Raw genomic sequence first — 14,985 nt, forward strand, 5'->3', positions numbered from 1 at the left:
AAAGTGATATCCTGTCAGCCAGGAATGTAACATTCAAATAATCTGATCTCCATATTGAGGAAGTAGCCCATAAAATGCGGTGTAACCTCTAGTGGTGGTGGTAGAGGACAATTTGTATATTTGCAATTGTGCTAGGTTCATGAGAGGTACTTAGAGCACTGCTGTAACATTCATCAGTACCCTAGCGCCTACTGTGTGCTCTGGTCAGATAGGATCAAGATCCCCCTACACTCCATTGCATGGATCTTTTAGGCCTATACAAGCAGCGTAGACTAGCATATACCTTCACCAGCTGCAGTTCTTGAAAAGTTGGTAGACAAACAGAGCAGAGTCAGTTTGCTCTGCCTAACTCCCAAATATAAGATCATGCTTCAGCCATGCAAATACAAGTCACAATTTGTGCCAATGAGGCTTTAGTTAGTCCATAAAAATGAGTGTGCTATGCAGACAGACAGCGGCCCACTGAAGCCAGGAAGAACATACTGCCTCTCCAAATGTTCGTAAAAGATTCTCAACATCCAACTAGCATTATATTGTTTTATTCTAGCTTATTTTTGAACTGTACTTACCTAATATTTTGAGTTGATTGATTACACCATGGATTGTGAAAAATACCCACAGTGACTGCGAGGTATCAACGCACATCAGCATCCCACGGTTCATCCCATTTATTCCATGGTGCACTTCTCCATTTGGCAAGACCACAAAGCTGAGGATATCACCATTGTTGAGAACTGGGAATCCTCGGCAAACCACCCAATACTCCTTGCGATCCAGAAGAAAGTCTGGATCTGCTGGGAGCTCATTTGTCCGTAAAGTACCTGGATCACAAGAAGTGATGCCAAACGTGAGGGCTCCATAGTACGGCAGCCCCAGGTGTCCTACTTCCACAAAGAGGCTCTCGCCAATGTGCAAAGGTCGGTCAGAAAACACCAAAGTTCTATTGCTCTCTTGCCAGTTGGTGCAGGCGGACATCCGGTCCTGAGAAAAGTTAATGTCAGGCCCACGAGTAGGGTGGAAACGCAGGTCTGTATCTAGAAAGGCAGGCACCACTTGGGCAAGCTGCCGCCTGCTTGGGCAGCAAGGGATGGTGTGATTATCTGTCGGCAGCCCAGGCATACGACTCAAGTTGAGATTGGCAATTTTGGCTACCACTTGGTTGTTCTCTAGTTCATTGTTGTTGAAATTGGCAGAATCATGGCTGCTCTGTGGAAGGCAAGTGCTGAGTCGTGCGTTGCTGAGACGGGTGGAGGTCATAGTCTCGGCAAACATGCTGTCTGTGAGGCAATGACAAGGACAAGCGGTGTTAGAGGCAAGCTGAAAACGGCGACCCACCCTGGCTGGATAGTTGTTTTTGGGCCAGTCCTCCATCATACCTAAACATCAAATATGATACTTTACTAATCCAACTGTGGTTTCCATTAAAAATATATATAAACAAAAACAGCAATGTTAATAAAGAAAAAAACTATCTGGAAGCACAGAATGTACAAGTCAGTTAAGAATCCTTCCATCAAACAAAGCCCCACCAAGTGAATTTGCTATTAATATATCCACTGTCTATAGGATCGCCACACTGCATTATGGTTTCCGAATGCAGGAGCCCTGCTCCTTGCAGACCTCTCTTTGGTATGCACAAAAAGGAATATCCACAAAGAGAAACCTATTTCTGCACATTGACCACTCATTGAATTGGGGATGAGTAGACTTTGCAAAACGCTACTAGGATTTTGCAAATGAGAGACAGGGAAAAAGAGAGAGAGAATATTCCGTCCCACATCTCATCTGTTTCAGCCCTCCTCCCTAGTCCCTGCCAATTTAATTCACGTAAGAGAGACTGGAAACAGAATGCATTTAATCACTTTACAGACCATTAATAATAAATTGTGTAATGTACATGCTAAAAGAGCAGTAGTGACCTTTTAAAAAAAAAATTCAAAGCACATTAGACTCTTTGTTACTGACAGGCCATGTGAGTGAGAACCAAACTCTCTTCGAGAGCCACATTCCATCTGACAGCATCCCATGTCAAGAAAACCAACATGTCCAGCCCAAGAACATAAAAACTAAAAGCAGCTCACTGCGTGTTAGCCATTCCTCCGTATAGTTACTGAGAGCTGATAATGAGAAAATGTACGCGGAAAAAGGAGAGCAGTTACTTTAGGCAAACTCTTCATTTAGGACATCTGAATTTCTAAAAAATTAATCACATGATTCTTCACCCATAGGCATAGGCCTCTAATCCACAGACCACTTTCTGCACAGCAATTCCTACTGAAATCATGCTATGATTTGTGGATGGCAGCCTGAATTCAGTGGGATTTACTTCTGAGAAAATACGCACAAGGACTTTACTGTTAAGACTTGATTTTCAGTTACACACAACTCTTTGCTACCTTTGCATATATTTTGGCATTCTTAAAAGCTGAAATGTATTGGAAATTCCTCTGAAGTGCTCACAGTTCATAATCAACTTAATATATGCAGAAGAATCAAATGTGTAAACAGTTTCCAGTTTTGATCAGCTCCATAGATTTTATGACAGAAGGAATCTGGGAGAGGATGTTACACTATAAAGCCCTACTTCTTCCTTAGGACCCACATGTAGCCAGTTCATTATTTCAAAAAAAGACTGGAGTTCTCAGTTTAAATAGCAGATCTAATTGGTCAAGTCAGAAAAGCTTCACATCTACAATGTTAAGAGTTGATACAAGGCACTTGTACATGGTACCAACTATGTGCAGTTTTGTGAGGCCTCTGCAGAGATACATATGGGGCACTCTATACCATCCACCCACTTAGCAATTACTGACACTACAAAAGTGATTAACCTAGTGGTCACTTTTCCTATTTTACAGGTAGAATAATGACCTATTTCACACAGTGGTTATGAAGGAAAATACAGTAAGAGATGGTAAAACATTTTTAAATATCTGGCCAAAATCCAGCAAGCGTTTACTGTTACGTTTACTGATTTCACTGGAGTTTTAGCACACTTAACTCTGTGGCCTGCAAATTCTATATCACATTATTAATTGTTGTTATGTAGAAGTTTGCCGAGATGGGGTGGGATAGCATGTTTGTCTGTTGCTTCTAATGGCTGAAGCTCAACCACATTTCTAACTGCTGCTTCCACTGACAAGCTAAATATCTTACAAATTACTTCATAGGAATATGCACCTCAACTATATGCAAGATCATAATGTAGCATTTGCAGACTAAAGACAGTTCATAGTTTTCTGACACAGCTTACTGCGGCTGGTTTAAAAAAGAAAGGAAAATATCCTACAAACCAAAAGAGGAAAAGCAGATGTAAATAGATTAACTGCATGTTCCTATAGCTCATCTCATTCCTGATCCCTGGTCATGCTGGTTGTAGCTGATGGGAGTTGGAATCCAATCACATCTTGGGGGCATCAAGTTGGGAAGCCTGGATTAACTGTTGTTCAGTGAATCTCAGTCTTTACTCGTTTTGTAGAAAACTCTGGAGGGGCTTTAGCAGGGGCACAAGTATATGCAAGACAAATTTCAGGAACATGCTAGGAATCAGTATGGCATAAATGCCTGCTACGCAAAGCGCAATGTATATTTCAATAGCCCTTTTGGCAGGACACTAAACTGTAGGTACAAGGCCATAGCTAATAATTTCATATTCCTAATTCCAACCATTTTATGCCAAAAAAGTACCCTTTGTATGGGATGGAGAAGGCCAAGGGAAAGAAGCTCAAGAATCTGAGTTTCAGTGAGCTAAGGGGGGGAAGCCTATTTTGGGGGGTTTTATTTGGAAAGAAAATGCTCTCCAATATTTTATGCATGTTAATTTATACCATGCCCACTTAAGAATTATTTGAACCAAGTCCCCATTAATGTATTCATTAGGTCATTTGGAGAGCATCCAAATACTCAAACTAAAATTATCTTTTATAATAATGTCCACAATAAGACAGGGATACCAAATCCTTCAATTAAATTAACTCTAGAGCTGCAGATATATGCAGTAAATCAATACCAGAAAGGTTAAGCAGGGTGTGTTGTGGTAACTTTATTCAGATAACCCCACCGTACAGCAGAAACAGGTACTGGAGCTCATGTTCCGAGAACACTGGAGGTGACAGATTACATCACAGGCAGCATCCAAGATCCCTGCTACTTTGTAAACACATACTAACAGGCTTGGCTATAAGGACAAAAATAAGCCTATAATCATGGCTCATTGAGCTGTAACTTCTAGGAACGCTGACTGAAGCCAAGCTATAACCTGAACTCTAACAGGGCAAGATGATAAATCAAGAGCAAAAAATCTCTTGCCTGAATGGGATAGACTCAAGAGTAGGAAAAACCCAACTCTGGAAAAGTTTCCAAACTCATAGGAAGAGAATTACGACATTGCTGACCTCTGATAAGCAGAGAACCTACTGTTTCTCTTGTGTCTAGGTGCTGTGCTTTCTAAAAAACCCTGATAGGGCAGGAATGCAACGTGAGAGGCTCTAAGTGGCCCTCTGAGGAGATAATGGTTATAAAGCCTGAGCTGGAGCGGGACAGTGCACCTCGAGGATGAGTCACAACACTGCACAACACATACAGCTGGCAACTGGTGGAGGCAATGCAAGTGGAAGAGGCCTCATTTCACTGGCTTGGTCTCCTTAGTTGTGGTGTACTTAGTTTCATTAAGGGACTTTATACAACAGAAACATGCTATCAAGACGTGCTGTGAGCAGTTTTTGGCACTGGTTTTTAATTTCTAAAGTGCAGACATATCAATTTTAGGCATCTGCATTTTAAAAAAATATTGCCAGCATATGTGCCCAATGGTACAATCTAGTTACAATCCAAAATGGGCATCCTTAAAAAAAAAGTTTAAAGCCTGATTTCCATTTGGTTCCTTGAGATAACTTTCTTCATGGTTCCTACTTGTGACATATGGTGTTTGTACTAGAGATTTTTGGTGTATGTTGCAGCTGTGTGCCCTAACTCCATTGAAAGGAAGGGCAGTATATAAACTTTGTAGCCTGGAGGTGCTCCTTAATAGACTCCTGTCACTAGCAGTCCAGGTGACCTCAGTGACCAGGAGTAAAAACACACTCACTGTTCTGCTGGGTCCAGTGCATCTCCACCTCTCTCTTCTGAAAAAGGGGCACACGACACTAGTCAAACCCTGCCCCTTTTTACTATAGAACCTTGTGGGAGTAATGAGTGTTTTTTTAAAAAAACAATTCAGTGTCAAAGAGATTTCGCAACTGATTGGCAGATCAACCTATTCCCCCTCCAGGTGTGGCTACTGGAAACACTTTGACCTGGTGACTGGTGTGTTTACAGCCTTTTACCAGCTTTGAATGGTAAGTCAGCTACAGCTGTTTTTGGACTGGGATGGCCTAAGCACTGTCCATGTGGTGGTAACCTCCAGACTGGATTACTACAATGTGCTCTTTTCCAGATCTATAATATCCTTTTTTAGATGAAGCAACCAGAACTGTATAGAGTATTCCAAATGTGGTCACACCACAGATTTGTATAATGGCACTATGATATCAGCAGTTTTATTTTCAATATCTTTTGTAATGATCCCTAGCATGGAATTTGCCTTTTTCATAGCTGCCGCACACTGGATCGACATCTTCACTGAGCTGACCACTATGACCCCAACTAGGTCTCATTCCTGCTCACTGGCTGCCAGTTCACACCCCATGAGCATATATGTGAAATTTAAAAAAAATTGCCCTGACATTCATCATTTTACACTTGCTCACATTGAATTGCATTTGCCATTTTAACCACCCATTCATTCAGTTTAGAGAGGTCCTTTTGGAGCTCTTCACAATCTTCAGTAAACTTGGCCACCTCACTGCTAACGCCAACTCTAGCTTGTTTATGAACAAATTAAAAAACACAGGTCCCAATATCAATCCTTGGGGGACTCCACTTTCTATAGCTCTTCACTGGGAGCTGTCCATTTATTCCTACTGTAGAAGATTTTAAGGACAATCTGAGTTGGATAACTGAGGGATTCCAGCAGACAAGCACAAGAAACATACATATATTCACTAATAGGCAAAAAACCTTGCAATTTAAGAATGTACCTATAGCCAACAGATATTTCTATTAAACTTTTGAAAAGCAGGGAAATTGGGCAGCTATAGTGAATGCCCCAAAGGGAGCAGGAGACCTGCTCTGCTCTCTGAAATATTGTACTGCCCTACAAATTGGTCAAAATGCAAACACCATTTGGGTTGGTCTTTCACAGTCCAATCCACTTCCTGTGTAGCTTGGAAGAATTGGGTAATGTGCCTCTGAGCATATGATGAGTGGTGGCAACACCTGCAATCAGCCATGGGGATGGGAGCAGGGCAAGGGGGAGGAGACAGGAGGGAGGAGCAGGGGAAGGGCAGGTTTGATCATTTGTATGCTTTTTGAGTTGAGTGGGATTTACTCTTGTGCAATCATGCTTAGAATAGGTGAAACTGACCTGGGGGATTGGATGGGTGGGCACTGGGCAGAAGGGAAGCCCCATTCCTTTCCAATAGGAAAAGATTGTAAACGGCATCATTCTTTTTCAGGGTTTCCCCCACCTTTTTTATTCTACAGCAGGCACACATGTAGCTTCCCACCCAAATCTAAACCAAAGCTGTCACTGGCCACATCCACACCAGACCTTTATTCCACTTTAGACAATCATGGCTCCTCCCAAAGAATCCTGGGAAGTATAGTTTGCGAAGGCTGCTGAGAGTTGCTAGGAGATGCCCTGTTCCCCTCACAGATCTTCAATCAGAGTGGCTGACTGTTAAACCACTCTCGCTACTGGATCTCTGTCAGAGGAACAGGAATCTCCTCTCAGCACCCTTCACAAACTACACTTCCCAGGATTCTTTGGGGGAAGTCATGACTGTCTAAAGTGAAATAAAGGTCTGGTATGGGTGTGGCCCACTGATTAGGCAAGCCCAGCAGCTGTGAGTCTAGCTTTTAGAACACTGACAGTTTGTTCTTACTGAGCATGCCCAGCCTTATCATTGAGTTCAATGCTAAATTTCTTAAATTAATTAAAAATCAGCCAGACATTTTTTAAACATTTAAACTGCAGAACATGAAGGTCAGCGTATGGGGCAAGGTCAGTAATAGGATTACCGGCACTCTGTGAACATGGCTGATTTTTAATTAATTTCAACCATTCAACTTTGACAGGAAAAAGTACAAAAGGGGTCTGTCTTTTCTCTCTTTTTAAACTTTGAACTCGATTCTCTCTGTTTTGTGTATCACCATGAAAATGTAAAGGGTTGTTAAGCAAGCGTTTTTGAGTTCAGGACTATAAGTTTTGTAAGGTTCTGTTTTGAAATGAGCTTATGGGAAGCATCAGAATGGCATGGGGGTATTTTCAATTTAACATTGCAGAATGCGAAAAATCCATGCTGCCTATAGTATATAGCCACTCTCATGGCTCTATAATATATTAACACATATGCAAGAACAACCCATAACCCAATGTCCCGTCAGCACTCCTCAGCATTACACAGTACGAGTATTCAAGTGATTATTCTCAGTTATTATCAAGCTGCAGCTTTTTCTAAGCAGTTGCTGATGATGCTTTGTCTTTTTTAATGCAGGTCTCCCAATTTGTCTGTGCCTTACCGCCATTCTGTCCAGCACAGCCCTCTCTTCTGTAATTCACCCCCAACAACCCTTTTTCAACTGCCCCTTCCCATCATTCCTTAGACGATAATTGCATAGCAACTCCTACCTCAACATTCCAAGTTACCAGCATTCCATTAACTTGGTACTGACCACACTACTCTCTGCTTTCTATTTCCTAGCTGGTTCCTGATCCACAAGATGGCCCCTCCTCTTATTCCATGTCTATTAAACTTACTCAGGAGTGGTACCTTGTAGAAAGCTTTTTGAAAGTCTATACTATGTCAACTGGAACCTCTATCTATATACTTATTGACACTCGAAAGAACTCCCAATAGGTTGGTGAGACAAGACTTACCCTTGCAGAGCCATACTGGCTCTGCTTCACCAAGGCTTGTTCTATATGCTTGGTTATTTTACCTTTAACAATACTTAGAGAAACTTCCTTGTGCTACACTACCACAAAAATGGTGCCATGGACAGGTTTTGACTTTTTATGTAGTGGATTATTGTAGGGGATCAAGCTATCACATGGAAGCAACCATCAAGGAGAGCAATTTAAGGCAGCTTCCAAAAAGCCATTTGTGCAAGTGTATCAACACTCAAGATGTCAGACAAGAGGAACTGAACCTGTCATCTTTCACAGAAGTAAAAGAATTCCAGATTTGGGGAGATGTGGACTTTTCTGCACACCAGGTGAATGCTACATTTAACTATGAAGGAACAGAATGGCCACCTAAAGGTTTCCCATTGGCAAACAGGAACGTAAATAAATGTCATAAATATATATCCCAACTTTCCTCCAAGAGTTCACATTGGCATACATAGTTATTTCCCTCTCCATATTATCTTCACAACAACCCTATGAGGTAATTTAGGCTGCAAGTCGGCGAGTGACCAAAGATCACCCAGTGAACTTCACAATTCAGTGAGGATTTGAAACCAAGTCTCCCAGGTCTTAGTCTGACACACTGTAACCACTATACCATGCTGGCTAACACCCACACACTTAAACTGTGGTGATGATCTGAAACCTTCAAATGTGCAAGCCTGTATTTCTCAACTAAAAGAGCTACATTTGGGGTTTGGGGTGGGTTGGGTTTGAAATGACCACCAAGATTCTGAGAATGCTGGCTTCAGTGCCAAGATCATCCTATATTCTTTTTCGCCCGCTCTAGGGAACTACTCCTTGCCCAAGTAGGAGACACAGCTCTTGCAATGATTTTCTGAGAAAACATTTCTATTTACAATATGCAAAATATTCAGATCTGCATTTTGTATTCTTGTCAAGGCATTGGTTTTGTGCACACAAGTACGCAAACAGGCTATTATAAGTTCTGTCTTGTACAGGAATATCCTGCTATACGGACCTTCACTTTACAGACACTCGCGAGTACGGACATACTTACAGTAGCACCATTACCATTTACATACTTCGCTTTGCAAGAACGGACACTTAACCTTTGGTTGTGGCCTGTTCTTTCGGTGGGGGGTGGAAAGAGGCGCGACCGCGAATCAGCTGGGAGGCACGATCGCTAACAGCTGAGAGGCGCAGCAGCAGAGGCTTTAGAGCGGGGCTTTGAGGCTCCGCGTGAAGGAGAAGTGGCACAGTGGCAGTGCAAGTGAAAAAAGGTAGTGCTTCACTTTAAGTACATTTTCGGTTTACGTACTTGCTCTGGACCCATTGCGTACGTTAATGCGGGGTATTCCTGTATAAATTCTAGGTGCCTTAAATAAAAAAATAAGCTAAAAGAATCCAACTACAATCCAGCCCAATAATCTATGGAAGACTGAACGAAAAAAAAGCCATGTCCAAGATGGGTGGCAGGGCCTGGGCTTTTTTTTGCCTACTCCCCACTGTCTATGAATATTTCAATGAAGCTGAATAAAAGCTCCATCAGCCTCAAGCATATAATGATTAGCCTCTACCATCCTCCAGTGAAAGGCATGAGGGGACCATTCTCAAAGAAGAGCAGGGTTAAAAGAGCCAATAGACAAATGCAAATTGCATATTAACCGGACTTTTTGCTTGCAGCATAATCGGCTACTGTGAATTTTGCGAGGATCTGTTTGGCTAGAGGGAAGTGAGTATGTTTTTAGGGCAAAATAGCCAACATGGTGTCCTCTAGATATTATTTGACTCCAGTTTCCATCATCCCTAATCATAGGCCACATTGGCTGAAGCTGATGGAAGCTGTAGTCCAGCAACATCTGGAGGACACCATGTTGGATACCACTGATTTAGGTTATTGAAAGTATTAGGTAAAAATAATTGGATGAAAATATAAGCTTTGTATCTGGGTTTTACAGCATAAGCAGCAACTGTTTTATTAACTTCCATTACTAGATGGGAGAGAACAAGGATGCTGCACAAAACTATACAACATTAAACCTATAACTGGGATGCACTTTCTGCCCAGCACTGCCATAGGGGTAAAATCACTCCATCCCTGTTTTGACTCTGAACACTCACCTCCCTGTCCCCCAAAAAGGTGGGCCGCTGCCACCAACAGAAAGTTGTGTCAGGGACTGGCAGGCCATTGGGGAAGGGTTAGTTGCCTGGATGACTGATAATTTGCCACCTCTTTATTGAATCTATAGACTTCCTGGCTCTGCACTACAAGGTTGTTCAACCAAAGGTAACACCAAAGACAAGTTATCTGTAGCTGTCTTATCACAAAGGCTAGAAATTCAGTTTGCTTTCTCTATAAGATCGAAGACTTTAAAAGTGTTTGTACAAAAGGGAGACTTCAAAAACAACAACACCATATATACCTACCTAGGATTTGTACTTCATGAGTGATTCCATAGATGTCTATCAGTGCCCAGAGAGGACCGGAGACTTTGACGCCACAGTGAAACAGAATTGGCTCTTCATCATTAACGCTATAGAAAACTCTCCCATGGCGGTCAACCCAGAATGCTAGGATGTTGTCTCTTAGTGCAAACCTCTCTGGCAGAGCTTTGGCCCAGAAGCCCGGCCGTGTCACTAGGTCTGGGCAGGCATATTTTGGTATGTCATCCGCACACATCTGTGATGGATCATGAGTGGTGAAGCCAAAGCGCAGTGCCCCACTCCACCCATGGTGCACAGACACCAGCTTGAGACGCACTTTCTCATAGAGATGGATGGGCCGGTTGGTGAAAGTGATGCCATTGCAGAAACTGTTCCTCCGAGTGGCCTTGCGGGAATTGGCATCCAGGCGTATGTTTTTTCCTTTGGCCTGGAAATGGAATCGTGGAGGCTCAGCAATGGTGAGGACAGACCGCCTCTCATGGTTACCATTAGGCAGTGTGTAATAAGGCCTGTGGGATACAGAGCGAGCCGGTTGACTGGTGTCTGCAAAAAATAAGGGGGGGGGAAGAAAAGGCACCGTTAGGAATTTCTCACTTAAACAACACTACTGCAGATGGTGATGCTAAGAAAACTGCCATCTACTGATATGTGCAGATTCTGTACTAGATTTTAATAGATAAATTTGATACAAACATACTCCTTATTTGAACAAAGTTCTTCTGCTTCCTGTTCTTCTAATCTTAATGGGAAATACACTTTTCTCGTTTAGAACTACTCTGTCTCTGGGCCAGTCTTCTGTCGGAATCAGTTTTTAAATAAATACATTGCTTACCAGAACCAACACCTCAACAAGTTGGGGGGGGAGGTGGAATTTTTAGCGCAGTGGTGCAACAGGCTGGGAGAGTTGTGACGATCCCACCAGCTGGCTCTACCTGTGATACTCCCACCAGGGCCACCACCTGTCAGGATCTCGGTTTTTATTTGTTCTCTCACACACTCTAGCACAGATCTCACAAGATCCCACTGCTAGGCAGCACCACCAGTCACTCCCTGTAAACAATACTGCTAGAGACTTCGCCTTAGTCTCCCTATGGCTTGTTACTTTGTGTCTGGGTGCCCTTGCTGTCCACAACCCCCCTGTATCTTTGTCTATAAAGCATACAATCCTGGGTTGCTCTGGATACTTGACGATGTTACAATATTTCCCTTCACTGCTGCCACCATTTATTTGATACTGTTTCCCTCCAGCCTTGGTAATTACCCTGCCCTCCCTTCTGGTCTGTGTATCCCCAGCCAAGGATCAGGCTTTTGGTAAACCAATAAAAGTATTTATTTGATAACACCAGGAAATAACAAGATTACTTTAGGAATGTTCAACAAGCGTATGGTTTCATATAGTGTCACTCTTTATGTTTCCAGTCATATATATATTCTGCCTAAATACCAGCCAAATATAATCCAACCCACAACCAACTCCAATCCACGCTCCACAACCAATCGCCAACAACTCCCCCCAGAACCCCCCAACACCTCCCCGACTCAACTGTCATCCTCTCATTTATACCTTCAGCCATTCAAACACTCCGCCAATCATCATCCAACATTCTCTAGCATTCTAGCCCATGTACTCCCCTCTCTCACTCAGTCACTTACCATATATCGCTTAATAAACCCGCATTTACCCTATTTACAGTTATCAAACTATAGGGACATCACAAGAGTCCAGATTGCAGTAGCCACAATGCTACTGTTTGGGGCCAAAAGAGAAACTGACTGGTCATGTCGCCTGACTGAGTTGATTTGCTGTATAACTGCTTCTAGACTGTAAAACTCTGGTCAATTGTTAAGTAGGCATCATATCCTCTTTCCCCTCCTTGTACAGAAGACAGGAAAGGAGCCAGTCTGGACCCTTGCATCCCAGGTAGCCTAACTGTGCTACATGAAAGCAACCCTGCTTAGGTGAAAAGAGGAGAATGAACATAAAGGCAAGCAGCTGATGGGTGTGTTATTTCCTGCCACCCTTGTGTCCCTTCTCAGTCCCTGATACACATTCTGTTGAAGAAGTACCAGTGCCATCCTCCATCTATGAACTCAGCCCCAGACAGTGTGTGTACTGGAACAATGCCTACATATCATGAAATAAGGGAGCAGAGTTTTAACTTGGACATGTCATCCTGCAGGTGATGAGTGCCACTATAATTTAAATAGGAAAAACAAGTCAACAAGTTAGTAACTCATCTGATATCAACCTGTGGACCAAGCAACCAAGCATTTAAACATCCTTAAAAGATATGTGGTTCTGTGCTCTAATTGCTGTATTTCACCCACTTAATATCTACAAAGCACTTTGCAGCTTTAAAAACTTGTTTTCAATTGTGCTTCAAATGTTAGATTATGGTGGCTTAAATTCTGAAAACCCTTTGGGGCATCCTGATTTCTAGTCTGGTGTTTTAGCATAATGGACATGCATTTTCCCTTATCTGAGTGCTGAACTACAAGATACAATATAGCAGAGCAGAAAAAATAAAAATAAAAAAGCTAAATCTGAAGCAGGCCAAAATATGCAAGATCCATGAAGTGAAAAAATTTGGCTCCTATGAAACTGTTTTTGTAGGTCTATCCTATGACTTCCCCTTATGGCAGGAACAGCATAATGGCAAATATGCTGTAATCATTTCCCTTATTTTTAATGAATGACTCGCACACACAAAACTCAGTAAGACAAAATTAAATCTTCCATCCTAATAAACCACATACCAAAAAACACTAGCGTCAAAACAGTTTATTGTTCTAGCCATCAGCTATTGCAAGTAGCCACATGCCAAAACATTAATATTGCTGAAAAACAAATATACACACTTGCCTCTTGCATATGTTCCATCTGTTCTACTAATCCTCCACTCAGTTTAGCACAGACCCAGGGGGATGAGATAGTGGTAGTAAAGAAACAAGAAGCTGAGCTGGAAGTGATTCAGAAAAGGACAACCAAAATGGAGCAACTACCCTATGAAGAAAGAATACAGCATTTGGGGCATTTAAGTTTAGAAAAAAGGTAAGGTGTAGGGACATGATACAGGTGTATACAATTAAGCATAGTGTGGAGAAAGTGGATAAGGTGAAGTTTTTCTCCTTATAATACTAGAACTCGGCTATATTATGAAACTGAATGTTGGTAGATTCAACTATAGAGTTTGCTTCCACAAGAGGTAGTGATGTTCACCAACTTGGATGGCTTGAAATGACGATTAGATAAATTCAAAGAGGATAAGGATATAATGTTCTACTGCCACTGCTGGAGACAGTATGCCTCAGAATACCAGTTGCTTGGAATCATAATTCGGGACAGAGCACTCTTCATAGGCATCTGGTTGTCTACTGTGAGAAAAAGATGCTGAACAAGATGAGCCTTTGGCCTCATGCAGCAGGGCTCTCATTATGTTTTTATGAGTCTTATGAAAAAGCCAACTCAACCAGTGGAGTTCAATGGCTGGTCCTATACTGAAATCAGAGCTCAGATCTATTTCAGGCACAAGACACTCTGACAAATGAACTGATATCCTTACTTGACTGTATCACTTCAGACTGCACATGGGAGCATCCATACAACTAAATACTTGCCCAGGTCTAAAATTCACTGTCTGTGGGAAGTGAGCATATTTCTCTATAGTAGCTTTTTGTATGCAATATGCTTTGTTTTAATGTAGAGAAATGGTTAAAACATTTGATTGCACAATGAAAATGCTGTGAATGGTCCTGAGCTTTCAGGTTAAGTGAGACCACCAAGTGGCTGCTACTTATTATATCTCCCCTCTTCCACCCAATCAATACTGAATAATGTTAACCAGACAAGCAAGGACCAAAAATCTTCCTACAGTTACAGTTTATTTACAGATGTGGATAGGAAATATTGAAGTATTATCATACCACATAAAGACTGACAGGTCGAACTTAATCTGGGGGGAGGGTCTTTAAAGACAAAGGGCATGACCCTCCATACTTAGGAGGAACTGGGATTGGTTTAAATATATTTTAAATACATTCACAGTAGGGAGCTTCAACACCTCTTAATGGTATTGTGGAAATTACAGTTGTTTTAAATAATGGTGACACCTCACCTTATATAAAAAAAATCCCAACATTTGGGCATGTGTGTGGGCAAAAAAAACCATGTATTTGTTTTTTTACCCAACAGTAATAATAATGTACACCTAAAAGGCATTAGCTGAACTCAACACAGCAGCCACATTCTGAACCACCCAGAAGAAATCTACCCAACAGGAATTCTCTGCTCCTATTCTCAGTCCTCTCCCATTATCCCTCAAACATTTCCTAACACCAGACAGGCTCTTTTTTTGCATGAAATGGAAATGAACTGCCTTCAAGTCAATCCCGACTTATGGCAACCCTTTATTTATTTATTTATTTATTTATTTATTTATTTATTTATTTATTTATTTATTTATTTATTTATTTATTTATTTATTTATTTATTTATTTATTTATTTATTTATTTATTTATTTATTTATTTATTTATTTATTTATTTATTAGTCGCCCATCTGACTGGTT

The 14,985-nt window shown here is 41.6% G+C and overlaps 1 protein-coding gene across 2 annotated transcripts in view; it reads right to left on the reverse strand.

Annotated features, from left to right (window-relative positions):
- Positions 1 to 14,985, reverse strand: part of NEURL1B (neuralized E3 ubiquitin protein ligase 1B) — a 327,198-nt gene that overhangs the window by 11,111 nt on the left and 301,102 nt on the right. For both annotated transcript variants that reach the window (XM_061616897.1, XM_061616898.1), the window contains exons 2-3: positions 10,400 to 10,960; positions 570 to 1,277 (exon numbers count right to left, since the gene is read on the reverse strand). In XM_061616897.1, the coding sequence (XP_061472881.1) occupies positions 570 to 1,277; positions 10,400 to 10,960 (1,269 nt within the window). The remainder of the gene's footprint in view (positions 1 to 569; positions 1,278 to 10,399; positions 10,961 to 14,985) is intronic.

The sequence above is a fragment of the Rhineura floridana genome, chromosome 3 (genome assembly GCF_030035675.1).
Source record: "Rhineura floridana isolate rRhiFlo1 chromosome 3, rRhiFlo1.hap2, whole genome shotgun sequence".
NCBI classification, from domain to species: Eukaryota; Metazoa; Chordata; class Lepidosauria; order Squamata; family Rhineuridae; genus Rhineura; species Rhineura floridana.